This window comes from Podarcis tiliguerta, assembly GCF_965153285.1.
Source record: "Podarcis tiliguerta genome assembly, chromosome: 14".
In the NCBI taxonomy this organism is placed as follows: domain Eukaryota; kingdom Metazoa; phylum Chordata; class Lepidosauria; order Squamata; family Lacertidae; genus Podarcis; species Podarcis tiliguerta.
In genome coordinates this window covers 53,358,565-53,385,472 of record NC_139547.1, presented here as the reverse complement: position 1 = coordinate 53,385,472, position 26,908 = coordinate 53,358,565, and the positions used below count along the sequence as shown (strand labels likewise).

At 54.4% G+C, this 26,908-nt stretch overlaps 4 protein-coding genes across 7 annotated transcripts in view; 2 read left to right on the top strand and 2 right to left on the bottom strand.

Moving 5' to 3' along the window:
• The first annotated feature begins 99 nt into the window (after window positions 1–99).
• Window positions 100–8,466, top strand: LOC310664617 (cytoglobin-1-like). Of its 2 annotated transcripts, none has more exons than XM_083413917.1 (4): window positions 100–243; window positions 4,650–4,766; window positions 6,710–6,932; window positions 8,220–8,466. In XM_083413917.1, the coding sequence occupies exons 1-4, from the start codon at window positions 203–205 to the stop codon at window positions 8,361–8,363; spliced, it is 525 nt and encodes a 174-aa protein (XP_083270043.1). In that variant the 5' UTR covers window positions 100–202; the 3' UTR covers window positions 8,364–8,466. The 2 variants fall into 2 exon arrangements, with proteins under 2 accessions (XP_083270043.1, XP_083270044.1); XM_083413918.1 differs by lacking the exon at window positions 100–243 and adding an exon at window positions 324–421.
• A 2,490-nt stretch (window positions 8,467–10,956) lies between these two features.
• The window catches only part of NPRL3 (NPR3 like, GATOR1 complex subunit), a 30,224-nt gene continuing 14,272 nt past the window's right edge, over window positions 10,957–26,908 (top strand). The window contains exons 1-2 of one of the 3 annotated variants that reach the window (XM_083413915.1): window positions 10,957–10,979; window positions 25,383–25,452. Coding sequence is in view for 2 of the 3 variants with exons in the window: in XM_083413914.1 (XP_083270040.1) it covers window positions 23,761–23,878; window positions 25,383–25,452 (188 nt within the window). In the remaining variant the exon portion in view is untranslated. Of the gene's footprint in view, window positions 10,980–23,725; window positions 23,879–25,382; window positions 25,453–26,908 lie in introns of those variants that run through there. The other 2 variants (XM_083413914.1, XM_083413913.1) reach the window with 2 other exon arrangements.
• On the bottom strand, window positions 11,094–12,218 carry LOC310664618 (hemoglobin subunit alpha-A-like). Its single transcript, XM_083413919.1, has 3 exons — window positions 11,732–12,218; window positions 11,420–11,624; window positions 11,094–11,317 (listed from the first exon to the last, which is right to left on the bottom strand). Exons 1-3 carry the CDS (start codon window positions 11,824–11,826, stop codon window positions 11,189–11,191), a joined length of 429 nt encoding a protein of 142 aa, XP_083270045.1. The 5' UTR covers window positions 11,827–12,218; the 3' UTR covers window positions 11,094–11,188.
• LOC310664311 (hemoglobin subunit alpha-D-like) lies at window positions 15,693–16,884 on the bottom strand. The gene is made up of 3 exons (XM_083413257.1): window positions 16,339–16,884; window positions 16,046–16,250; window positions 15,693–15,923 (listed from the first exon to the last, which is right to left on the bottom strand). The coding sequence occupies exons 1-3, from the start codon at window positions 16,431–16,433 to the stop codon at window positions 15,795–15,797; spliced, it is 429 nt and encodes a 142-aa protein (XP_083269383.1). The 5' UTR covers window positions 16,434–16,884; the 3' UTR covers window positions 15,693–15,794.

Genomic DNA, 26,908 nt, shown 5'->3' with positions numbered 1-26,908 from the left:
CCCCGCCACAGTGGGTCCGAAGGGGCCTCCCCCGGCTCCTCGCCCCCCACCGGAGCCCCGGGGGTCTTTGCACCCCCCACCCCGATGGCGAGCGGCAGCGTCTCCCCGGCGCGCCTCGCGAGGCGCCCCCCAACCGCCCCCCGCGGCCGTTGCCGGTCGAAAGTTCGGTGGTGGGCGAGCGAGGCCGGGGCCCCGCAGAGGCATGGCTTCCCCCGGCTGCTCCGGATCCAGGGCGCACCCCGAGTGAGTGGGGTAGGGAAGGGAGGGAGCCCAGCAGGTGGACTGCGCCCGAGCAGGGAGGCTCCACTGAGACGCCTGCCTGGCGCTGCGGAGAGCGCTTCTCCGGGGATTTGACTCATCGCCTTTTAAGCCAAGGGAGCCCCTGCAGATAGAGCTCACCAATGGCACATTGTGTAAAGAAGTAATAATAGTAATAATAATGATGATGATGATGATGATGATGATGATGATGATGAGTATATTATACCCTGCCCATGTAGCTGGGTTTCCCCAACCACTCTGGGCAGCTTCCAGCAAAAGAAAAAAATACATTAAAACATCAGTCATTAAAAACTTCCCTAAACTGGGAAGAACTTCCCTAAAGAAGAACTTGCCTCTCTTCTGAATTTTCTGCTAATCAGTTTTATTGAGTAGCCCCAAGTTCTTATTTATTACAGAAGAGAGGGGGGAACACGTCCATGTCACTTGCCTTTCTTCTAAACAGACTCTAAAGTTGCCAACTGGGTGCCATTTTCTACCCAAACAATACATAACAATAACAGAAGTACAGCAATGGAATGGAAATGGAAAATCGTCCGTAACATAATTGTAATCTATGAAAGCACCATTATCAAACCAGCAACTAAAAAATAAGCTAAACATCATAAATGCAGCATAGGTCATGTGATTAACAGATCACCAAGTAGACATTTATAATCTATGAAGCAATATTAACAAGTTAGCAACCAAAAAATAAGCTAAACCCTACGAATGTACTATTTTTAAAATCCACAGCATCCCCCACCCACCCCGTGACTCATAAGCTTTTGTGCTATTCATTAAAATCCACATGGGTAACAAGCATCATACAAGAGGACCCTGATCTAACAGAAATACCTACAGCAGGTCTACTTTATTAGGAAGTCAAGCCCATGACGAGTGATGTTCAAGGCAGTTGCCAACAATAGCCCAAAGGCAGCAAGCTACTTTCCCCTCTCAAGCCCTTGGGCCCGGTCTCACTCAGATAATTTGCCCCCACCTCACTGAACAACCCTTCACCTGAAGGTTTTTTTCTCTCAAAATTCCAACCAAGATTATCCTGTGGGGGACCGTTGTGAGGGGATAACTAGTAAGTTGGAGTCTCAGGCGAGTTTTCTTTAAATAAACAATAAAGATTTACCATATTTTTTGTTCTATAAGACTCACTTTTTCCCTCCTAAAAAGTAAGGGGAAATGTGTGTGCGTCTTATGGAGCGAATGCAGGCTGCGCAGCTATCCCAGAAGCTTCTGAGATTCAGAATATTTTTTTCTTGTTTTCCTCCTCCAAAAACTATGTGTGTCTTGTGCTCTTGTGGTGCGTCTTATAGAGCAAAAAATACAGTATTTTAGGCAAGATCGTATATAACACAAGTGCAAAAAACTTAGGTTACTTTAGGAATACAATGCTATTTTACTTTAACTCGTCCTCAGTTGTTTTGGGTTGCATTATAAGTTGGTTCCTTTATAAAAGGCATGGCCAAACTCGGCCCTCCAGATGTTTTGGGACTACAACTCCCATCCTCCCTAGCTAACAGGACCAGTGGTCAGGGGTGATGGGAATTGTAGTCCCAAAACATCTGGAGGGCCGAGTCTGGCCATGCCTGCTTCATAAGGTAATACTTCCTTTCAGTTACCACCCCCTTTAACAATCCAGCTCCCGAAGTACTTTAAGTAATAGACCCAAGGGCTCTCTCCTTTCACTGGGTCTGGGAGTTCCTTCTTTTCCTCAGAAGAATCTCTCCCCTCCGGACTGGGTTGAGTCCCAAGGAGGCTGTTCCTTTCCAGCTCCTACTTCTCCTGCCTCAACCTCTGCCTCCCAGTAAAATCCTGGTCTATTCCTCCTACAGGACACCACACTCTATCCTTCACAATACGCTCAGAGAGGAAGTTCTTTTTTTCTTTTTCTTTCTCCCTTTCCCTCTTTTTACCTCCACCTGTCTCCTCACCTGTCTCCCTACCTGTCTCCCAACCTCTCCACCCTCAATTCCAACCACACCTCCCTGTCTCTCTTCAGATCCTCTCCTTCTAAACTCTCCCTCCTGGAACCACGGCCAGTCAGAGGCTGCTGTTTGTGAACCATTTGCTGGCAGGGAAAGAGAGAGAAAAGAATCGCTTGTTGAACCAACCTGTCCAGCAAAACCCAATTTTTAGTCACACCCGCTCCCCACCCCTGGCCTCTGTGACTGTAGCAGTGGTTCCTGTTGAGCTGTCTCAGCCTGATGGCAATCAAGTTGTTCCCTTTCCTTTTGAGGAACTTGCTCCTCCAGCAACTGATCACCCCCATTGCCCTGTCCTGTGCTTTTTCCAGCTCTTAACATATTTTTTAGGTAACCAGAACCGTATGCACTACTACATCCTGGGAAGTGGAATAAAAAGAACTTGGTCTTGGCCGTGCCATAGATGAGGACAATACAGCTTGTAACACAATTTTAAGTTTTCACAATGCCCTCCTAAGTGCCATGAATCTGGAAGCACAAATATAAGGCCATCATAGTCCAGCCTCCGGTTCTCACAGTGGCCAGCCAGATGTCTCAAAAGGGAAGTCCGGCAGCAGGACCCGAGTGCGAAACTGCTCTCGCCAACAATGAATTCAGAGACAAATGTGCTCCAGTTGTGGAACATAATCAATGGCCGCTAGCTGCAATGGCAATCTTCCATTAATTTCCCCATCCCTCTTTTAAAGCTGTCCAAGCTGCTGGCCATTAATACATCTTGTGGGAGCAAATTCTACAGAGCAACCGTGCAGATTGTGTGTGTGAGAGAGAGTTCTTTTTAAAAGTCCCCGCTTTTTAACTAATTTCTATTGAATTATTTCAACATATAAAGACGTCATACAGATAAATCATTAAATATCTCGGCCCAACCCTGAAGCTGGGGTTTAGACAGCACATGCAGAGTAACAACCAATAGTAAGTTCTTATCAAAAAACTTCTGTTTGTATAGCAGGCAAAAAAACTGTTTAAGGGAACCAAAAAATTTTGTAATGTGAAGGGAGTTTATCTTTAGCCAGGTGTATAATAAAGCTGAGCCAATCAGCTGCCAGAGAATCTTTGTGCCTCGAGCCTTGTGGCAATTTTATTTTATTGCTTTATACGCCCCCAAGTTCAGTTTGCCATACTTAGTTGAACCAATTTGTCAGAGAAACCTCTGTGAAGTTCTTCCCGTATCTTGTTCTTATGAGCCTGGCTGCTGGAAAAAGATTTACTAAAGGGTTAAGCTGTAAGTTAATATTCCCTCCTGTAAAAAGATTGCAGAGAGCCAGCTCCAGACATTTAGAGGCATTTGTCTGGTAGTTGCTTTTACAGTGGTACCTCGGGCTAAGTACTTAATTTGTTCCGGAGGTCTGTTCTTAACCTGAAACTCTTCTTAACCTGAAGCACCACTTTAGCTAATGGGGCCTCCTGCTGCTGCCGTTCCACCGGAACACGATTTCTGTTCTCGCCCTGAGGCAAAGGTCTTAACCCGAGGTACTATTTCTGGGTCTGTAACCTGAAGCGTCTGTAACCCGAGGTACCACTGTATTTGGACAAATGCTTCCTCCCAGAACTGAGCCACTTTCCTGCACATCCACTACTTGGTTTGGTTAGAACCTGAGATACTCCAGCAGTTTGGCCATAGAATTAGAATTGAAAGGTACAGCTCTTACTGTCAGGTCTTCCTGATGTTGAGTCAGAATCTCCTTCCTTGTAACTCGAAGCCATGGGTTCAAGTCCTGCCCTCCAGAGCAGGAGAAAACAAGTTTCCTCTTCCATGTGACAGGCCTTCAGGTACTTGAAGATGTCTCTAATATCTCCTCTCGGTCTCCTCCAGGCGAGTAGGAGGAGCGAGTAAGGGCTGTGTAAGTGTACAAGGCCATTTTCTTGTTGAGGCCAAGGCTGATTTAAAAGGAAAATCCCTCCTGCACATTGAGGTCCACACCTCTTTGTTGATAGTCATCTGCCAGTCAGCTTCCCACATCTGCCTTAAGCCATCTGCTGTACCCATATCCACTAGGATTAGCATACTTTAAAGACTCCCAACCCTGTTCTGCCTTTGTAGCCAATCCCAACAATAATAATTCAAAAGGAGTCGGGGCTCTCAGTGACTGTGCCTTGATGTAGGTTTGGCGTATCAATAATATTTCTACTGCTCTGCACAAACTCTGGATGAAAGTAGGATGGAAAAAGCGGGAGAATCTTAGGCACATAATCCCGCTGCCCTCCTTGCCATGAAGGTCCTCCACCAGCACCACCAAGGCCCACCTGGAGTTGCAGAAGGAACCAGGGTCCCAGGGGCTGCTGCTGGCTGGCCTCCAAGCCTGGGCTCTCAGGCAGAAAGGTCCCTTTTGGTCTGTGGGTGAATCCAAGGTCCTGAGGCCCAGCTCACCTGCCTCCTCCTTGTCCCCTCCCCAGGCTGCCCATTCTGGAGCCCATGGTGCCTCTGACAGAGCTACAGCAGCTGCACATTCAAACTTGCTGGCTAAAGGCTTTTGACGACGCGGAAGCGAATGGCAGGCTCATTATCATCAGGTCTGGTGCTGTGGTCTCCTGGCCTGGGGCGATTTCTCCCAGCCTGGCCTTTCTCTTTTCTATATGTATATAGATATATCCTTTATTAAATTTGCTTATTAGTACCGTTATTTCCATTCATTACTCAAAAAACATTAACATACATCAGGCATCCCCAAACTCAGCCCTCCAGATGTTTTGGGACTACAATTCCCATCATCCCTGACCACTGGTCCTGTTAGCTAGGGATGATGGGAGTTGTAGTCCCAAAACATCTGGAGGGCCAAGTTTGGGGGTGCCTGACATACATAAAGAAAAATAATAATACTTCAACGTCAAGTAACACTTCTACATTCATACTTCAAAAATGACTTCCCTCCACCTCCCGGCGGGCCCTTAATTCTTTCTTTTTAACTCATTGCTCTTATATGACGTACATTATCTTTCTGTTATCTAATTTGCAAAAGTTAACCAAGGCATGTTAAGGATTTTGTTTGGGAACAATTCCCCCCCCCCCTAAATATACTCTGAAACACTCCCATTCAGTTTTGAACTTTTGGTTTGTTTGGTTGCCGATTGCCTCTGTCATCTTTTCTAGTTCTAACTGTTCACATAATTTGATTTGCCGTTCTTCCTTCATTGGAATTTTATCTCCCTTCCAGTTTTTGGCATTCAATATTCTTGCTGCTGTCGTTGCATGTAAGAAAAACCTCCTCTTGTCAACTGGAATATCAGTTGTCAGAATGCCCGGAGGAAAGGCTTCCGGTTTTTTCGCAAATGTTTGTCTAAAGATTTTTTTTTAGTTCCTCATATACAATATCCCAAAAGTTCTTAGTTTTTTCACAGCCCCACCACATTGTTCCCTCCCCCTGTTTGCACCTCCAGCATACATAGGTTTGAATTTGTTCTGTATACCAGCCTGGCCTTTGTCATACCTCTTTCACAGTCCATGCAGAAGGCAATGGGCCTCAACCTGCTGTGGCCCTTTGCTTCACTCCCTCACCAATTTAGGAGACCTGAGCACCTCCTGGAGCCAGATCAGAATGGCTTTTAGAAAGAGTTAGGAGATGGAGGGCACCGTCCTCTCCTCCTCCTCCTCCTCTTCCACTCGCTGAGGGTCCTTTGGGTGTTACTTGGGTGTACATCAGAGACAACAAGACAGAAGACAGGGGAAGTCACGGGTGCCGTTGTCTCCCAGGAGCAGAGAAAGGGACAGCAGGCAGTTTCTCCACCTCTCTTCAGGGAGGAGCCCCCACTAGCAGCTGTGGGGAGGGCTGAGAGGCCTCTTTGATGCTGGGCTCCTCTTCAGAAACCTGGAATATGCCACTGGGGAAGGGCGGCTTCCAGGTGAGCAGCTCTTGGAGGGAAGCAGGAGACCATTGTTGGGGGAGCCAGGGGGGGCTGGGGGTCCCGCGGGGACAGAATTTCTGCTGTAGAAGACGTGCTTCAGCTCCCCAGGCCTCTTCTGCTTTCTGGAGGTCCCAGGTGGGTGTGTGGTTGAAAGCCATCAGCAAATTCCTTTCTGGAATTAAGTGGCAGAGGAACAGGGCAAGGCAAGCAAGATCAGACTTCTGTGAATGCTGTTTTGTCAAGGTTTGGAAGCAGAGATTTCTGTGGTCGAGGGGCCTCTTGACCAGTGAAATAAAGAGGCCACTGGGCATCACTGCCACCCACCAGACAGAGTTGAGTGAGTGCACCATCTGTGCAAACCAAATCCACAGGGGATCAAGTGGGGCGTCAGGGAGGGAGCAGCTGGCAGCAGACCCTTCCGAGAACAGAGCTCCTGAGCAAAGCAGACTCTGCAGACCTGGAGGCCAGGCTGTCCTCCTCAGCCAGCCCAGAGAAGTGGGGGGGGGGGTAAAGAAGGTGGTCAAATGCTGCTCCCCACACAGCCTTTTGCAGCGATACTCAGTACACAATCTGAGCTCTGCACTCAAAGCGAACCTTCGCTGTTCCGCACGCAGGTTCTTCACAGACTACCCTGACAGCAAGCAGTACTTCAAGAACATCCCGACGGAGGGCGACCTGCTGAAGGACCCTGAGGTGGGCTCCCACGGCCGGAAGGTCATGGTCGCTCTCAACCAGCTGGTTGAAAACCTGGACAACCGGAAGCAGGGCTGCCGGCTGCTGGAGCGCCTGGTGGATAACCACAAGAACGTCCACCAAGTGCCGTCAGGGATGTTCCAGGTATGGGGGGGGGGCGAGCAAGTGGGGAGGACACAGGAGCCGCTGGGCTGGCAGCTTGCCCTCGGAGCAGCTGGGATCCTTCCAACAGGAGGGGGGGATAGGGGGTGTGGGAATGTCGGGGAAAGTAGGAGAGGATATATTGATTAAACATGATCCCTCCTCACTCACACTAGTGAGCAAGCACATTCCCAAGTTGATGGATTCGTTAGAATCATTTAAGTTATACAAGCCAGTCTGGATTGTTGCTGGTAAGTTTCCCCTTTTATTTCCCTCTTAAAATAATAACAACAACACAACAGTCTTGTTTAAAAGTAAGGGTAAAGTTTACTTACATTCAGTTCACTGTAGAATTCTGAAGGCAGGCTCTATCTTTCGGTTACAGTTACATTTGTAGAGAAAAGAAGTCTGAGCTGGGCCTCAGACTTTCCACCTTGTGGCTTCCGTCCTCTGTAAGGATGAGCCAAAGAGGAAGACGCCTGCATGGCTAGCCCTTTTGTAGGGTCTGCTAAGGTCACGCCCATCTACCTGGTCACACACAGGGGGAGGACGCTCCAGAGCAGGTATGACAGGAAGTCCTCCCCGTCTGGAGCCACATTCCCCTGGCTGTCTACCATGTTGCACTTGACTGCATCATTGATGAGACATCCCACAGGGGGGAACCCGGGTCTGATCCTGGCATCCCCCGCAGGCTACCGTATCCTGCCACTGTCCTGGCATTGCCTTGAGGTCAGGGGGCCGCATCAGTGGGGCTCACTGCAGAGCCTGTCTGGCTCAGGGTTACTCTGAAGCCAAACCAAGCAGGTCTCACTGAAGGCACCAGGGGGCTCCAGACAGGACCTTCCAGACGGGGAACTCCCTGGAGCAGCCACCCCAGCTGACTGGAGCTGCCAGCCAGCTTCCCCTGCAAGGAGGCCCCACGAAGCGTGCAAGCATCCCTTTGCCACCGTGTTCTTCCCTGGCCACACCTGCCAGCACAGGTGGCATCAGGTGTGGGGCAGGTGGGCATGGCATGGGGGGAAATGGCCTCAGGGACCAGACGGGGAGCCCAGCTGGGCTTCCTCAGCACTGCCCTTTGCCACAAGAGCAGCCACAGGCTTCCTCCGCTGCCCTCTCCCCCCTTCAGGCTTAATGGCTCTCCTGGGGCTGTCTCCTGCAGGCTGAGCCAGGCAGGGAGTCCATGGGGCGCTCAAGCAGGGGCTTCTGGAAAGGGAGCCTAGTGGTTAGAGCCTTGGGGGTCACTGGGAATGCATCCCAAGCTGCCCCCTGAATGGTGCCCTCCTTGCCCAGCTTCTGTTCCAGACCATTCTCTGCGTCTTCCAAGAACTCCTGGCAGATGAGTTCACCAACGACATGAGGCTCTCTTGGGAAAAGTTCTTTGACGCTGTCTTTGCAGAAGTAGAAGCCGCCTACAGTCGCCCCCTTCCGCCCTAAGAAAGGAGGGGCACCCCCGGGTACCCTGCTCCCCGCTCTCTTCCCCCCTCCCCTTCTTACATTTGTATTGATGGAATAAAGAGGGCAGCATTTACTTTCTGGACCTCTGTCCTGGGTGCCTGGTCAATTCTGTGGTGCCACGAGTTCCTTGCAGGATTGGGGCCACTTCTCCGCAGGTGCAGAAGCGTGGCTAAGGCCATAGCAAGGGGTCAAGCAAGGGAGCAGGGATGTAGCTCAGGAGTTGAGCACCTGCCTTGCATGCAGAAGGAATTGCCAGGCGCTGCTGGCAGAGAGACCCCCCTGCCTAGCAACCTGGAGACCCATTGGTCCGTCAAGGCAGTAATGAGCCAGTCTGGCCTGTCCCCTGGCAGCCTCCCACCTTCCTTTGAGACTCCTTGGGCCAAGGCAAAGGTCAGAAGAAGCTGGCAGGATGGGGAGAGTCCAGGAAGATGCCCTGCAGAAGCAGGCGAGAGAAGGCAGGATGGTGGGGGGTGACTGGCTGGCATCCCAGGGCAGCTTTGGCATGAAAGGGTGAGGCGGCCCAGGCCTGAGCTCTGCTGTGGGTGCTTGGGTGGCTGCCCACGTGCCTGCCAGTCAGCAGCCACAGCTCTGCAACAGAGAAGCTGCTTGGCATGCAGAAGTTCCCAGCTTCCTTCCCCCCGTAGGCCTGACTGAACGCCAGGCAGCTTCCCAGCTGCAGTCTTTCCCTTGGACTGGTCTGGGGCAGGAGAGCAGGCCAGAGCCATTCCTTGCCATTGCCCTTGTGCAGCTCAGAGCAGCCTTCTCTGAAGAATCTCCGGAGCCCCACAACTCACACAGGCGAATGGCCACACGATACACACACACACACACCCCGCCCTGCCCTGGAGTTCCGCTGGCTCAGGCAGCAGTAGCCCCCCCCCCCCAGCCTTGCTGCCAGCCCCTTAACCCGCCCCCCACAGCACCCCATGCAGCCACCACCTGCCCTCCACGCTGGCAGGAAGCCTCTAGGGAACCCCACAGCCCTCCTTTGCCCAAAGGCTTTGGCCCAGCAGTCCAGGGGTGGAGACAAGATGCTTAGGCAGCAGTAAAGGGGCCTTTCCACTTCATTGCGGTATTTTTAGGTAACTGCCCCGCTAGCCTGAGGACTCTGCAGCTGATGGGGGGCACCAGACCAAGGCCTCACTTCCCAAAGGGCTGCCCTTCCTGCCATTCCCACCCAGGAGCAGCAGGGGGCGCCTGCGCGCAGGGAATCCAGCGGCTGCCCCAGGCCCCACATGGGGTTAACCCCTTGGGGCCCAGAGCCAACTCGGTTCTGCCGCAAAGGTGCGTAAAGTTTGCCTTCCTGACTAGCCAGCCCGGGAGCCGCCTCCTGGCCGAGCGGGACGTGGGACGCTGAGGAAGGAGCTTGTCTGGGCAGCCCCTGTGATGACAGGATGCGGAGCCAGATGGGCATTTGGCCTGATCCAGCGGGCTCCGCTTAGCTTCTTAGAGCATCATCTCAGAGAGCAGCAGCGGGGAAGGGGAGGGGAGCGGGAAGCTGCCCCCTCTCTCTGCCGGGGCTGTGGGTATTTCTTAGAGGGTCTCTGGTTCCCCAGAGACAGGTAGACAAGTCTGCATCCAAAGCAACGAGCAGAGGAGGAATAACCTCCGCCGGGAGCCCAGAGAGAATTGCCTTGGTGCGTCGGCAGCAGCACAGCCGGACATCTTCAGGTGCCCCGGCCCCCAACTGCAGCAAAACACGACCTGTCTCTCCCATATCGGCCTCTGCAGCCACAGCAGGCGCTGCAACCTTCCAACGGTTTGACTTGACCCCCAAAAGTGCACTCCTCCCTTGTCTCCCAAGACGCAGGGATGCAAACTCTGGCTCTCCGCTTGCATCCCGGACGGCTTTTGCCGTGCCTCTGGGCGGCGGCGCTATTGCAAAGGGCCTCCTGGCGTTGGGATAGATCTGCCCCACACAGCCCACCTGCGCCGCTTTGTGCGTGGCTCCTCCGATTGCTGTGAGCAGATAGGGGAGGGAGGGAGAGAGGGCGCCCCCCCCCCTGCCATGCGCCCTTCCCCAATGCTCTGGTGGTTTCTCGAGATCTCAGGAACTCCTGGTGGTTTCAGAGCCCGAGTCGCCCCCTCCCAGGCAGGGTTCCTGCTTGCGGGCCTCTTCCCGCGCCCTCTCAGTGCGGGTGTGGAGGGGATCCCTAGCACTCCCCCCCCCCGGCCTTGAAGTGGGCTTGGCTGTGGGGAGGGGGCTGCCTCTGCCCTCGAGCGCAGGATCATAGGAAGCTGCCTTCTATTGCATCCAACCCGGGCCGTATTGCCTACACGGGCTGGCAGCTGTGGCTCGCGGGGCTTTCGGGCTGGACGGAGCCGGGCGGAGCCCTTCTGCGAGCACAACCCCACGCCGAGACCGGCCCTTCCGAATAGTTCCTCTGCTTCATCCCAGTCAGTCCAGCCAGGGGCGCAAAGGCCTGGGGAGCCCCACCCCACAAGTCCCCCGAAGGGAACTGGAAGGAAGACCCCCAAGGAGACGGAGCCCTTCTGGGGCTGACTCTGCGCCCCCGTCGGGCAAAGGCCACGCGTGCCTGCGCTCTTTCAGGGCCCCCACCTGCTCCAAGTGCCCCGGGTTCAAGGAGCGCCAAGTTAGGGACTATCCCGCGGAACGGGGTCTCCCTCGCCAGAGCCGTCCAGGCCCCCGGGGTCCCCCTCGCCCTTGCTCCCGCCCGCCCCCAGGTCAGCCCAAGAAGACGCGAGAGATCAGGGAGAGTCAAGAGCAGGTTTATTGTGGGCTTTGGGGGTCGCGGGGCGGCGTCGAGGCGGCTCCTCTGCGGCGGGCTTAGGCTTCATGGGGCCTAGCGGTACTTGCTGGTCAGCACGACACCGACGCGGCTCAGGAACTTGTCCATGGAGACGAGGGTGCTGGCCTTGAGGAGCTGCGGGTGGCGGGCGGCGATGGCCACCAGGAAGCAGTGGTTCAGCAGCTGCGGGAGAGGCGGAGGGGGGGCGTTAGACGGGGCCCCGGACGGAGCGAAGCAGGGATCCCGCCCGCCCCGGAGCCCCGACGGGGAGCGAGAGAGACTCACCGCGAAGTTGACGGGGTCCACGCGCAGCTTGTGGGCGTGCAGGTCGCTGAGCTTGTCGAGGGCGCAGGCGATGTCGTCGATGTGCGCCACGGCATCGCCGATGGCCGCCGCGACCTTCTTGCCGTGCTCCCAGGCGTCGGCGGGGCCGTGGCTCAAGTCGAAGTGCGGGAAGTAGGTCTTAGTGGTGGGGTGCGCCTTGAACATCCTGCGGGAAGAGGAGCAGGAGAGGAGCCGGAAGACGAGGGTCCGACTCCCGCCGGGCCCGCGGCCTCGTCCCCGGGAGAGGGTCCCTGCCCGACGGGGCGGACTTACCTGGTGATGGCGTCGGCGCCGATGTCCGCGGCGTGGGGCTGGACCACGCTCCAAACGTGCTTCACGTGGCTCTTGTCGTCGTCGGTCAACACCATCTTGGCAGCTCAAAGTCTCGGGTGCCGTCGGAGCGCGCGCGGCCTTTTTATCGGGGGCGCCCCGCCCCGCCTGGGGCTCTCCGCCCATCAGCGCCGCCTCTGGGCACCTCCTGGAGGGGAGGGATAAGGGCCACGCCCGCAGTCTGTTACAGGGAGGGGGCGCCAACTACCCCCATCAGCTGGCTGGGCTCCAGGCAAGCCCGGGAGCGCCGCTCCTGTCCCGCCGCATCCCCGGCGTGCGGAGGCTGGCGAGGCTAACGCGGCTGCGTCTTTGCGACATGGAGGAGCCGCTTCAAAGCAGCCGGGCTCAGTCGCGAAGCTACGCAGCGGCCTGGGGCCGGCCCCGATCCCCCGACCTCCTCTATCCTAAGGTCTCTCCGTGGCTAAACTGAGCGTCCACGGGGAGGGGCAGTGCACCTCTGCAAACGAAATAAAAAAATTAAAAAAGCTTTCGTGTGCATGCACACTTCTTCAGATACTAAGAAGTGTGCATGCACATGAAAGCTTATACCTAGAAAAACTTACTTGGTCTCTAAGGTGCTACTGGATTATTATTTTTTTAAAAAAATATTTCGTTTGTAGAGGTACTGCGTCAGACCAACACGGCTACCTGCCTGACTCTGCAAACGAGTAACAGGCGCGCCCCGGGTTGCCCTGAGGGCCCCGCTCTCAAAGCGTCTGCTCGCTTTCAAGAGCCTTTCGACCAAGTACCTCACCAACTACTCTCGAGTAAGCTTAGCAGTGAAGGAATAAGAGGAGCCGCTTTCGCTGCGGTTCCCGCATCTCAGGGGGTTGAATCACTTCCATGATTCTAAGAGCAGAGAGGGCCTCTTCCGGATCAGGAGTTGGCTAAGTTTCAGGAAGCAGGGAGAAATGGATCCGGCCGCCAATGGAGGGATGTAGAAAGTGGAGTCCCCCCAAGGATCGGGACCTGTGCTTTCTAAACGACCCTAGAGTTATAGATGAGCGGCGAAGTGGCCACGTTTCCTGGAGGCGCTAAACAGTTCAGGGTCATTGTAACCAAAGGGGGATTATGAATCTCTACAGAAAGACCTCTCCAAACGGAGCGAATGGGCGGTAAAATGACAAAGACAATTCATTGTAGACAAGTGTCTACAATACACGGGGGCGAAAAGTCTTGCTGTCACATATGTTTATGGAGTCTGAACTGGCAGAGACTGGCCAGGATGCGCCCTCTGCGCGCGGCAGCTGTGGAAAAGGCAACCTCCGCGCTAAGGATCATTATTGACAATAAAGCTGCCCATATCATAATGCTATTATTCAACTCTATGGGGCGACCGCAGGATATTGTTTGTAGAGCTGGACAAGGTTCAGGAAAGGGCCACAAAATGGTCAAGGCGCTGGAGCGACGGCCCTGTGGGGGGAAGTTGCGTGTTTCAGACTGCTTGGTTTATAGAAAAGGCGAATAAAATGAGACATGGGGGAAGTTTATAATATTACGCACGGGCTGGAGAAAGTTTTTTCCTGCCTCTCTCACGAAACTCGAACGGGAGCCGAATGTTGGAAGATTCGGGACAGAAAGAAAGATTCTTCACGCTGCGCAAGAGTTGAACTATGGAACTCGCTGCCACAGGAGGCAGGCGAGGGGCACCAGCTTGGGCGGCTTGACAAAAAGATGGTATCAATTCATGGAGGAGGAGGAGCGGGCCTATCGAGGGCCACCAGCCACGAAGGCTCGTCTCTGCCCTCGCTCCTGGGCTCGTATCCTGCCTGCTGGTTTCCTAAGGGCATCTGGTTGGCCACTGTTGGCTTTTCTGATGTTCTGACATTCGTCTTTCCTCGCCGACGCCCCCAAGGACAGCTGCCTTCTCTCTCAGTTCCTCGACGCGCCTCACGCCATCCTCGGGGGTTCGGCGGAGCAGGCTCTCACCCTCCCCAGTCGCTCAACTCTGCGGGTCCCTGGCAAGGGGGCTCCAGGGGGCTGCCTGGGTGAGGCTCGCTGGCCTCTTTGCCGTGGCCCGTGGCCGTCCAGCGGCGCCCGTCACCGTCCCCGTTGCCGGGATGCCGGCGGCGCCCCCCGCGCAAGACCAGGGGAGGCTTACAGCTGCCCCCCACATTCCTCTCGGCCCCCAAACAGGCACTCCAGAGTCTGTGAACTGTGCTCTGCCTGGGAGGGCCCATGCCTGCTCCGGATAGTCCTCACAACCCGCTTGCGGAGTAGCCCAGTGTCCCCTAAATATATATTATTTTCACAATAATTCCTTTTGGTACAGCCGCTTTCTTACGGATCTTCTCAATAGGCTCACTGAAAATTACATTACAAAAACTTCATACATTCATTCTGATTTTGGGAGGGTATTATTGGGTTGTTTTTATTTTGATTATATATATTGTGGTTTGTATGTTGATCTTTTCTGTGAGCCGCCCTGAGACCTCTGGGTATAGGGCGGTATATAAAATCAATAAATAATCATTATCATCATCATCATCGTTATTTTGCGTCCCCTCGGCTCGGCACCCTGCGCTGCTCTCCTTCGGTGTTTTGCGCCTGAGCTCCAGAGGAGGGTGTCTAACGTGACGCTGCATAACGCCATTAAAGATGACACGTGTGTGAGGGTCCCTGGGACGTGAGAACTTGGTCCCGTCAAAGCACAAGAGCCGGAGACAGGCGCACCCCGCACCCTGCAACTCCCCGCCCCACAAGCGTCAGCCCCAGGGGAGGGGAGGGCCGTTGGTGCGGGCGGGCCCATGCGGAGCCAGGGCGGGAGTGCCTCTGAGCAGGGGCAGAGTGCCGTCCCCTCGGAGAGGGAGAGTTTTTCTAGACGGCGGTGGGGCGGGTGCTCGTGAGCACGTGCAGAGTGGTCTGGAGCAGCTCTGGCGGGAAGGACGGGCGGCCCTCTTGCCCACCGAAGGAGTCATGCTGCTCCGTGTCAAGGGCCCAGCGGGGGCGGGGGGGGCGGGTGTTGTAGGGCGGCTGGCCGTTCCCTCCCCCACTTGGGGGCGGAGTCCTGGCCCCACGGCAGGGAGGGCGGGGGCCTCCGCCCCGGGACAGGTGTGGGCTTCGGGGCCCCGCTTGAGCAGGCGGCGGTCGCCCCGGCGACCTTTCTTAGTTCTTTCCTTATTTTATTCGTATTTTTAAAAACAACTTTTAACAGGCAGCGGCCAGGCGCTTCCCCGCGCGATAACTTCGTTGTGTTCACTCTGAAAGCATCCGATAATCCTCCCCCCCCCCCATAAAAGGATGCTTATTCCCAGGTGCCTCAGGGCAGCAAAAAGCCGAAAATGTGCATAGATGACTTCGCTCTTTTAAACAGGGCCGAGGGTTGGCAAGCCTCACCCTCTGTAGTCTCCAATATCAGAACCGTAGAAGCCGCAGAGCAATGAGCCAGGGTCTCCTTCATGCCAGCCCCATCCCCGCCCTCCTCTTCTCCTGCCCTCCCCAGATGGTGCTCCTCGACGGGATCCCCGGGAGAGCCCTCTCCCCGCCGGGTCAGGCTGCCTCTGAGGGTGAAGGCACCGCAGCCCTCTCCGTCGAGTTTCTGCCCGGGCTCCGCTGCGTTGGTTTAGCGGAGGACTTGGTGGGGTGGCGGTGGGGAGAAAGGGGTCTCAGCGGGCACTGGACTCCGTCTTCCCTCCCCTTCCCCCCTCTCGGAGGTGCCTGCGGGACGGACGGGGCTACGGGGGAGTTGGGGAGGCGGTTGTGCCGTGCGCTCCCTCGGAAGGGGAAGGGAGAACTGCCGAGGCGGCGGCGGCTGTCTCTTCTCGGTCTCCCCCACCCTCTTCCCTGCGATGCTCACTTGAGGCTTTCTCGCCCCCTTAGCGTATCTGCTCCCCCTGAGACCCCTCCCCGCGTCTCCCACGCATGGGACCCCCTCCCCACGCCAGAAAAGCGAAGGACGCCGGAGCGAGGTTCACGCATTTTATTGCTCAGTGGCACAGCGGAGGCGGAGTGCCCGAGACGGGGGGCAAACGGCAGCTCCGAGGCGAGGGGGCGGGCAGCGGGGGGCTCATCTGTACTTCTCGGTCAGCACCTCGGCCACCAGGCAGAGGAGCTTGTCAAAGGCCAGGTAGACCAGGGCGTTGTAGTCTCCGCGGAGGCTGGAAGCCATTGTCACGTGGAGGCACCTGGTCAGAAACTGCAAAGGAGAGAAAGAGAGACGGGGGGGGTCAGGTGGGGGGTCGGCCAGGTGGGGGAGGGTCGAGGGAAGACCCAAGGCGCGCCCCTCCTGCCCCTCGTCCGCCCCCTCGGCGCGCTTGCCTTGAAGTTGACGGGGTCCACGCGGAGGTTGTAGGCGTGCAGGTCGCTGAGGTCGGACAGGCAGCTGCGGATGTTGTCGATGTTCTTGATGGCGCTGTCGAGGGCCTTGACGATCTTCTGGCCCTGGCGGTGAATGTCGTTGGAGCCGGGGCACAGGTCGTAGTCCGGGAAGTAGATCTTGGACTGCATGTAGACCTGGAAAAGCCTGCGGGGGGGGAGGGAAGGGGGCCGTCAGGAAAAGGGACGGGGCGGGAGGAGCCAGGCTGGGCTTCTCTCCTCCCCGTCGAGCCTACCTGGTCAGCGCTTCGGCGCCCATATCCTCGTGCTCCGGGGCCAGTTTGGCCCAGCAGCTCTTGATCAGCTTGCACTCGTCAGCAGTCAGCTTCATGTTGGCAGCAGGCAGGAGGTCGAGTTGCTCTGTAAGTCCCAGGAGGTGGCGGAGCAGGGAGCCCTGCAGGGGCCGCCGCTTTTATAGCGGCCCGCGCTGCCCTCCTCGGCCCGCCCCCGCTTATCTTATCGCCCCGGGACTGCCGGAGAGGTCGGCTGCGCGGCGGAGCAGCCAAACCCACGAATGGCGCAAGGAGGGGCCTCGGCGACGGCGGACAGAGCTCAGCTCCCGCCTTGGCGGTCGAAAGAGCCGGTACTACGGGGGAAGAGCCGTCTATGCTGAAGAAACGGCTGGATCCGTGCAGCCTCCTGTTTTCACGGTGGACACCCAGGTGCCTCTTGCAGGAAACGCGCAAGCGGCATCCGAGCGGAAGAGCGCCTCCCGCTCCAAACAGCGGCTGCTCTTCAGAAGCCTTTATGCCTCCACCGTTAGCCCCTCTCTTCCTCCCTGAATTTCTCGGCTCCTTGTTTAAAGCTATCCCACTTGGACCGAGGGAGCCTTCTGCTGGGGCACGTGGCAAGTGGGGAGAGGACACGGGACTTCAGCCGCTGCCAAAGTTCAGACGAGCAAAGAACCCGGGAGGATGCCCCGAGTCTTTTCGCGACGCGGGAGAGGCCGGCGGCATATAAATCCGACCGCCCCCCACCCCCCATTTCATGGCCTCGCAGGTCCCCATCCCAAAATCAAACACGCAGGGGATTTACGGTATCCGTCTAAAAAAACTCTCGAGACGCCCCAGTCGGTGGCGTGAGGGCCACGCAGGAGACGAAGTGGCGTCAGGCTGATGCGTAAAGCGCATATTGCTAAGTTCAGCCGGGCAGGAAAAGATGTTTTCCCGCTTTAGATCAAGCTGGAGAGAACTGCAGTACAGTGGTACCTCAGGTTACATACGCTTCAGGTTACACACTCCGCTAACCCAGAAATAGTGCTTCAGGTTAAGAACTTTGCTTCAGGATGAGAACAGAAATCGTGCTCCGGCGGCGCAGCGGCAGCAGCAGGAGGCCCTATTAGCTAAACTGGTGCTTCAGGTTAAGAACAGTTTCAGGTTAAGTACGGACCTCCGGAACGAATTAAGTACTTAACCTGAGGTACCACTGAACGTGGCTTTTCCCTCCTACTCAGAAAAAGGGGTCGAGAAATCCTTGAACGGCAACCAGGAGACACGTGCCGAGGCCGAGGGTGCGTTTTCAGTCCCAGAAACGAGCTCCTCTTTCTCACGCGCAGAGAGCTATTCCTTGTTCTCCCCTCCCCACCAAAAACAACCTTCATTTCTTCCTAGAGCCTTCATTTGAAAGCTCTTGTTAAGCAATTTGGGACCACAAAAAGCGCTGGTTTTGTTTTCTACAACCAAGCCGTATATCATTGTTATGAAACAAACAAAGACCTATCGGAGATCTATCGCGAATCACTCAGTAGATCCTGATCTCCCCCTGCTCGCCCCAAGACACCACTTCCCCCCTCCCATCCCCCGACGTGGGGCCAGGAGGTTCTCAGCTTAGCCGTCCTCACAGGGTTGTGGTGGGGATTAAATGGTGGAGGGGAGGAGGACCGCGTAGAGCACCTAGAGATCCTTGGAAGATATTCATGAAATAAATAAATACAATATAGCAAAAAGGAAAAAGAGCATAAAAATCTCTTTGGAATTAAACATTCCGAGGACCTGAGTGGTTCTGGGGTTGTTGTTTTTTAAAGCTGATATGGGGAGGCAGTTTTGCAACAGGACTATAGTGCTTGAGGAAAGGCAGTTTCATCTTTTGTACCACAGTCCTGGAAGGACACAGAGAGCCCAGCAACAGGGGACCTGGGAACGTCAGGCAGCCCTAGCCAGAACCAAATGGACCTCTGGCACCTCCTGCCCTGCCGTGCTGTGTCTCGAGCCCTTGTCCAGCGCCGAGGGCCTTCTGGCGGTTCCCTCCCTGCGAGCAGCCAAGTTACAGGGAACCAGGCAGAGGGCCTTCTCGGTGGTGGCGCCCGCCCTGTGGAACGCCCTCCCACCAGATGCTAAAGAGAACAACAACTACCAGACTTTTAGAAGACACCTGAAGGCAGCCCTGAAGCTTTTAATGTTTGATGTATTACGGTATTTTAATATTTTGTTGGAAGCCACCCAGAGTGGCTGGAGAAGCCCAGCCAGATGGGAGGGGTATAAATAAATTATCATCATCATCATCATCATCATCATCATCATCATCATCATGATGTGGGCTCTCTAGTAGTAGTAGTAGTAGTAGTAGTAGTAGTAATAATAATAATAATAATAATAATTTATACCCCACCCATCTGACTGGGTTTCCCCAGCCACTGGGCGGCTCCCAACAGAATATTTAAAACACAATAAAACATCAAACATTAAAAACTTCCTTAAACAGGGCTGCCTTCAGATGTCTTCTAAAAGTCAGATAGTTGTTTATTTCCTTGACATCTGGTGGGAGGGCGTTCCACAGGGCGGGCGCCACTACCGAGGAGTGAGGGAACCACCAGAAGCCCTCGGCACTGGACCTCAGGGTCTGGGCTGGACGATGGGGGTGGAGACGCTCCTTCAGGTCTACTGGGCCGAGGCCATTTAGGGCTTTCAAGGTCAGCACCCACACTTTGAATTGTGCTCGGAAACGTCCTGGGAGCCAATGCAGGTCTTTCAGGACCAATGTATATGGTCTCAGTGGCCGCTCCCAGTCACCAGAAGTGGCACACACATACCATGGACACATGCCAGGCCTGGCAACAGAGCTGCAGTGGGGGCAGCAAGAGTGGAGGGAGCTGCTGGGGACCAGGTGAGCATGTTTACACAAGCACATTCCCTTTCTCTCTCTGCCTTAGGGGGAGGAAGAGTGGGAGGGAGGGCCAGGCAGCAGCAGTGTTCTGGGTTCTTTCACACAGGGGCAAGGCCAATGGCAATACTCATCAACTGGGGGTGGGTGGCTCCTCAAAATATTTTTTAGGGGGTCCAAGAGCCCTCAAACCCTAGGAGTTGGTGCCCATGCACTGTGGGAGAAGAGTTTCTCTGTCCTGACCTGAATCTCAGGGGGCACTGGCCAGCTCCAGACACTCTTGGCTGAAACTTCTTTTCTCCATCCATTCAAGTCTGGGTTCAGGTCTGATTCTGGAACCGTCACCGTCAGGGACAGCCCACCCCATTTCGCCACCTGAGGCAAAAAGGGGAAGGTGTTGCAGGCTTGGTTGTGCAGTGACTCTTGGCGAGATCTCCCTGGGAGCAGCCGCCACAGCCGCAGGACCCTGGCAGTGTGGCAGCAGGCCCCGTGGGATTCTTCCGCCTGAGGCAGGCTGCTTCTTCACTTTGCCTCCTAGGCGGCCCAGCCCTGGTCACTGCCTGACTGTCTTGCTGCCTCCGGTCTTTGCTGAGAGAAGGGCAGGGTGAGGGCGATCTCCCTTTGACGCCTCTCCACAGCCCTCCATGCCATTTCCCCTGGCATCCTCTTCCGGGAGAGTCCTCATGAGTCGCTGTGTCGGAGGTCCTGTGCGGCTCCTCCTGGGCTGGCCAATGCCGGGAGGGAACTTCATATTTCATGGGGAAGGGGGAGCTGCAATTCTGAGCAGAGAAGCAGGAGGGGGGTGCTTAACCCTTTCTCCACCATGTTCTGCTCCAGAAAGGCCCTCTCCAAAGCTGCCTTTCCAGCTGCGAGGATCCACGTGTCTGTGCCCACTCTCAAACAACTGGGCTCATTAAGGGCGCCTGGCGGGGGCCTGCTTCCCTGCTGCCAATTGCCAAAGAGGCCTGTGAGTGATCGCCTTTGGGTGCATCCTCAGAACTCTCCATGCCAAAATGGCAAAATTAAATGGAAAGCTCAGAAATCAAGAATACAATAACTTTAGAAAAAAATGGGAAAAGTTTATAATTTATATACGAGACCACTGCAAGCAGGTTAAAACACTGGAAGGATTTTAATTACACTTGTAAAGTAACACAAACTGTGGATAATTCAGAAGGAAAATATTTGGATAAATATTGATATACGGATGTATTTATTTTTACTAGGACCCATGGAAGGGATGGAGGGAAGTCAAGAAATTCAGAGTAATCTCAATATTTGGGTGTTGAATTGATGTTTGTTGTGTGTTTATATATTTTTAAAAATCAAATATAAATATTTTTTTAAAAGATATGTGTATTTATTTATTCATTCAGAGTCCTAAATCACAAACAACCACCACAACTCCCCTTGGTTTGCTGGTCGCGAAGCACACCTAGGGACGGGTGCTGCAAGAGCTCCTTGTTTATTTTTGAGCGGCCGAGAGAAAATCTCACACGCCTGAGCTTGAAGGGTAGGTTGGAAAGTCCCCCCAAAGAGCACAGAAATGCCTGGGTGTTTCCTGTCCTCCAAGCCCCCTGATCCTCCTCTGCACGACCCCTTTAGGCAGCAGGCCTGGGGGCAAGGCAGGGCCCTTCCCTTTCCCCCTCTAGGGCAGCCCCTTTAGGAGTCCTCATCCCCTTCCATCCCTTCTGCTGCTGATTTCCTTCCCAGTGAAGAATTGGACGCTTTGCCGGCAGAAAGAGCCAGAGTCGCTGGAGGCCCCCAAAGTCCCCTCCCCTCAGCTATCTCCTCCCAGACACAGCCTGCCTTATCCTCCAGCTTGCAGGGGGTGGCCAGGCTGATAGGAGGAGAAGGAGCCTGGGCTCTCGGCTCACCCCCATCTCTGCGCAAAAAGCCACCCTGGCCTCATCCTGAGGGATGCTCCTGCCTTCTCACCCAACTGGCAGGCACGGACTCTGCGCTCCCTGCTGCCTCGGGTGCAGAGAGATGTCCTTTCGTGGAGGCAGCGGAGCTCTGCTTCAGGGCAGAACCCAGGAGGGCAGGATCCGTTCCTCAATCTGTCCAGTGCTGCTCTGACTGCCTCTTAAGCAGACAGGAGAATACATCGCAGTGAATGAATTAATTAAAAATCCACCCGAGTCCATTTTTGATGACTGCATTGCAGTTCCTTGTTTTTCTGACCACACAGGCATTGTCCTCCCAGACTTCCCTGAGGATCTCAGGTGGGAACTTCTCTTCTGGGGACTCTGCAGTTGGGATTCCCCCTCCCCATACCATCTCCTGTAATTATTCTAGTTTCTTTAGCCTGGCAATTGAGGGATAAAGGGTGGGGCTGGTGAGCCTCCCCACACCCTCCCTGGGGCCCTCTTGAGCTGCTACTCTTAATGAGAACTTCCCAGACCAGACCTGGTCCTCATTTGACAGGAGCATCACACCGATCAAAAACAGGATCTGCTTAGGAGTGTCAAGCCCAATGACCGCAGTGACTCATCTCCAATAGGTCTGGCCCCTCATGGATCACTTGCTGATACTAAAGGCCCCCACCTCCCCACATCTGACTATGTCTCCTCCTCTCCAGGGTTTTCCCCAAGCAATCTGAGACTATGCCTATGTGAAGCTAACTTCTCCGCCCTCTTCATGCCTCTCCTGGTTCTGGGAGACCAGAAGGGAGGAGAGATTGTTGCAGCAGGAGGGGGAGACCCCTGTGCCTCTTCACCAGGTGGACTCATCTCTGCCTCTTGGCCTCCCTCCTCTCCTTCTGCCTCTGATTCTCCTTCTGCCTCTGATTCTCCTCAGCTTCTGCCTCTGATTCTGGACTTCTGGACTTCTGATTCCGCTTGCTAAACCCTGTTACCTCTTCCGCTTCCGACACCTCCTCTTCCAAGTCTCCTCCCTCTTACCAGCCATGTTGGCCACCGCCAGTCCCTGGGCTCTGAGCCTTAGAATCATAGAATCATAGAATCATAGAGTTGGAAGAGACCACAAGGGCCATCGAGTCCAACCCCCTGCCAAGCCTTCTTCCCTTGATGGTTCCCCAGCTGGTTCCTCCCATCCTTCCTCTGCATCCAACCAGTTCATGGCATCAGCCAGAAGATCACATTTGGGGTTTGTGGGAAACAGGTGGAGCCCAGCGGGTCAGGCAAGTCTCCTGCCAGGGCCAGGCAGGGTGGGCACAGGAGGATGAGTTGGGTCCCCTTCCTCTGTTAGGGGGTGGGGGCAAATGCAGCAGGCGGCAAGAAGGTCGAGAGAAGGGGGGGGGGGGCGTGCTTGTCTGCTGCCGAGGAAGCACCCAAGCCTTGTGGCACCTCAGGTTCCCACAGATTTAATGTGATAGAACCATTCGTGGACTTCCCCGGAAGCAGCAGGTGCATTTCCAGCTGGCAGGGAATTTAATCATTTTACATTGTTTTGTATGATCTGTGGCATTTTATGTACTGCATTGTGATTTGCTCCTATTTTTATCGATTATAGATGAATAATTCTTTATTGTAATTGATAAGTGTAAACTATTTATTACTTGTGGACGTTTAATTTTAGTGTTTACTATTGGATTCTAATGCATTATTGCATACTGCTTTATTTGGTATAAGTTGTTTATTTTAAAGTTATTGTGACTTTTAATATAGGATCCGATTGTTACTATTAATGTTTGTTATTATTATTAGTGTTGGAAGCTGCCCAACCCAGCCAGATGGGCAGGGTATGTATGTATGTATGTATGTATAAATAAAGAAATAAATAAATGTGGGTGCAAAGCGTCCTCTGCCATGGGGGCCACAAAATGCCAAAGAGCAGCTCTGGGTGATGATGTCCCTAGCTTTGGGATGCTTTTTTCTTTTTTTAAAAGAAGATATAATTTGTTGCTTTTTCACATCCAATAAATGTCATTTAAAATGCAATCAACTAACCTGTCATTTCTTTACCTGCCTTCAGGCGCCAGGCAAAAACTCTTCTCCCGGGCCTTTGGCCTTTTAAACTGTGTGTGTCTAGGGAGGGGCTGGTCTTGTGCGTTCTTGCTTTGCCTGATGGTGCTTTGCATTTTGTGTTTCCATACTGCATACCAACCTGCGATCCTCGCCTGAAGGGCTGCATCTAAAATATTATTATTATTATTTAGAAGACATCTGAAGGCAGCCCTGTTTAGGGAAGTTTTTAATGGCTGATGTTTTAATGTATTTTTAATCTTTTGTTGGAAGCCGCCCAGAGTGGCTGGGGAAACCCAGCTACATGGGCAGGGTAGAAAATAATAATAATAATAATAATAATAATAATAATAATAATAATAATAATAATAATTTGTGTTGGCAGCTGCCCAGAGTGGCTGGGGCAACCCAGCCAGATGGGCGGGGTAGAAATCATAAATGATTATTGTTATTATTATTGAATAACCATGGGGAGTTATTGGGAAATCAGCTTCCCCGCGGGCAGAGCGCCCTCTACAGTCTCCGGACTACCACTCCCGGCGTGCCTTGCCGGGGCCCGCGCATGCTCTCCTCCTCCTTCTCTTCCTCCTCCTCCTCCGGCGAGCCACGTGACCCTTCGGCTCGGCGGCGAGGATGGGCGAGAGCTCGAGCCCCATCAGCGTCATCCTGGTCAGCTCCGGGAGCCGCGGGAACAAGCTGCTCTTCCGCTTCCCCTTCCAGAGGGGGCCCGGCAGCCCCGCCGCCCACGCCGGTGAGGAGGAGCCGCCGCCCCCGCCCGGGACCCTCGCGCGCCCGCGTTCACACGTGCACCACAAGCACACGCGACACCCTGACACGCGAGTGGGAACACGGGGGGGGGGCTGGGGGCGAGGCGGGAGGGGAGCCTCCTCCCTGAGAAGAGGTCATGGGGGCGCACAGCATCTGCCAGGGAGGATTTAGCCGGGGTCAGACTAGATGACCCCAGGGTCGCCTCCGACTCTATAGTTCTGTGATTCGGTGGAAAGGAGGGACCTTCCCATCCAGGGCAGAATGGTCACTGCTCCCACAAGGAGCGGCCACGGCCACCAGTGTGATTCAGAATGGGGCGCGAGAGGTGGGGGCTTTGAATGGGGCACGGCTGAAATGCCAGAGCGCCCAGGTCTGCCACAGGTAGCTGCTGCTTTCTGCCCCATCTGCCTCCCTCCCCCCTGGCTGCCAACACCCTTCTCAGCTCCAGCAGCTCTGCCCTTGAACTCTGCAGGGCAGAGGGGCAAACTGAGAAGGAGCTGGCTGTGCCCCCAAAGGGCACCAGCCGCCCCTGGTCCTGCCCCCGCTGCCTGAGGCAGCCTCCTTCCCAATCCGGCTGCTCGCTGGAAGACGCAGGAAGGGAGAGGGCTCTGGGGTCCAAGTCCTGACCTGGGGGCTCCGCCTTGAGGCATCTGCCCCCCAGCAATACACACATGGCTGCAGTGGCGTAGCATGGGTGGTGCAGGGGGGGCCGGCCACACCAGGCGCAACATCTGGGGGTTAGGGGGTGCAAATTACTTGCCTTCTCCGGGTGCTGACAACCCACGCTACGCCACTGCATGGCTGCTCCGTGTCCTCGCAGCTGGCCAGTTGGCCATTATTCTCTCTTCTTTTCCCCTTTGGGAAAAGGATTTTGGGAAGGCAGTTCCCCAACTGAGGAGCACCCAGTGACTGGGTTGCTGGATCAGGCCCAAAGGGGCCCCTCAGAGCCTGGAATCCTCCCCGCAGCCAACCAGATGTCCCCTTTGGCCCTCACATGCCTCCTGACATGCCCGTTCCCTTCCAGCTGAGCGCTGATAGGCATCTCCGTCGATTCTGGAGATCAACCATAAAGCCTTGGAGAGATGGCCGCCCTCCTAATACGTTGGGCTCAAGCCATGAGCTCAAAAGCGGCACCTTGAATTGTGCCACGGGCTCCCATTTCATATATAGCTCAGTCTGGATAGTTGGCCTTGGTGAAGATTTGACATTTTTATCCCCAAAAAGTTTTTGATTTGTGTTTCTACTGAAACGAGGCTGCATTTTAATGTTGTATTTTAATCTTGTTTTTAAGCTGTATTTTAATCAATTATTTTTATACCTGGTGTTAGCCGCCTGAGCCCGGTCTTGGCTCGGGAGGGCAGGGTATAAACAAAATTTATTATTATTGTTCTCATTATGATTATTATTATTTGCTAAGAATCAGGTGGAAGAGGTTTCTGCTCTAACCTCTCTGGCCTTCTGGCCTTCCCCCCTTTTTCCTTTCCTAGGGAAACCGAGAAGCAGGTATGCCGTGAACAGTCTGGGCGACGGCGTCGAAGACCCAGATGGGGACTCCAGGTACGTAGGGCTCCTGTTCCCTTGAGCACCAGCCCTCCTGCGGAGGATGCTGGTTGTCCTGGGTTTGTGTAGAGAGCGTAAAAGACACCTTTGCACCTGGATCCTCACCAGGTGGGATGTGCTGGAGTCCCAGAGCTCTGGCATGTGGGGCAAAAGGGGCGTTGGCTGGCTGGCTTGGGGCTGCTTGGATCCTGATCAAAGCGGACCCTGACCATTGCGGCTGGGGTGGGGGGTCACCTGTGGCTCCGCAGGGGTGGCAGGGAGGCGTGGCTTTTAATGCTGGGGTGTCCATCTTGACTTAAAAAAGAGGTCTCTAGCAACCCCAGCATAAGACTCTTGCATGGGAAGTTCCGGCACAAGCCTTGCTATATTATTATTCATTTATCCATTTGTATACCGCCCTTCATCCGAGGATCACAGAGTGGTTTGCATTAAAAAACACAGAAATGCAGAGCACAGTAACCAACAAAAACAATTACCCCCTCTCTCAGCTTTCAAAGGCCATAGATTGTTTAGTTGGCCCTGGGAAAAGAAGAATGTTTTTGCCCAGCACTTACTTAAAGATGTGTTGGTTGTTTGGTCCAAAGGAGAGCTGAGTTTCCTCTTTCCAGAAAACCAGAAAGTCATTGCAGTGGACAGGTCAGAAATGTTCCCCTGAACCCTGGTGCTTCCAGATAAGATAACATGAAAAGGCAATAAGGGTCTTCCTCTCTCACTTTCCCTTGAATTGGCAGCCAGGGAGTTTCCAGGTGAGCAGCAGGTTGAGCCTCTCGTCTCCGCCTGGCCTGAATCAGGCCTCTGGGGCTTGTGCTTGGTCACCTTTGTCATCGCAGTTCCCCAGTCCTGCCGGGGCTGTGCTCACCCTCAGCATGGGGCGGGGGGCATATCTGAACGGGGCATCTTGGGGAGAAGAGGAGCATTGGTGGCAGGAAAGGGGCAGGACGGGGTTGGGGGGCTCCTGGGGCCCCGAATGCAGCAGCTCCCCTGGCCCCACTGCTGGGGGATAGGGATAGGCTTGTGGGGGTTGCTGAATCCTGCTGCAGAGCCTGCCTCTTGCGTAGGACATAATAATAATAATAATAATAATAATAATAATAATAATAATAATAATAATAATAATAATTTTTATTTATACCCTCCCCGGCCAGAGCCGGGCTCAGGGCAGCTAACACCAATAAAATTACAGTAAAAACATAATAAAGGTAAAGGTACCCCTGCCCGTATGGGCCAGTCTTGCCAGACTCTAGGGTTGTGCGCTCATCTCACTCTAGAGGCTGGGGGCCAGCGCTGTCCGCAGACACTTCCGGGTCACGTGGCCAGCGTGACGAAGCTGCTCTGGCGAGCCAGGGCCGCACACGGAAACGCCGTTTACCTTCCTGCTAGTAAGCAAAAACCAATTTAGAACCAATTTAAGATACAGGTTAAAATGCAGCCTCATTTTAAGAGTAGCCCATAA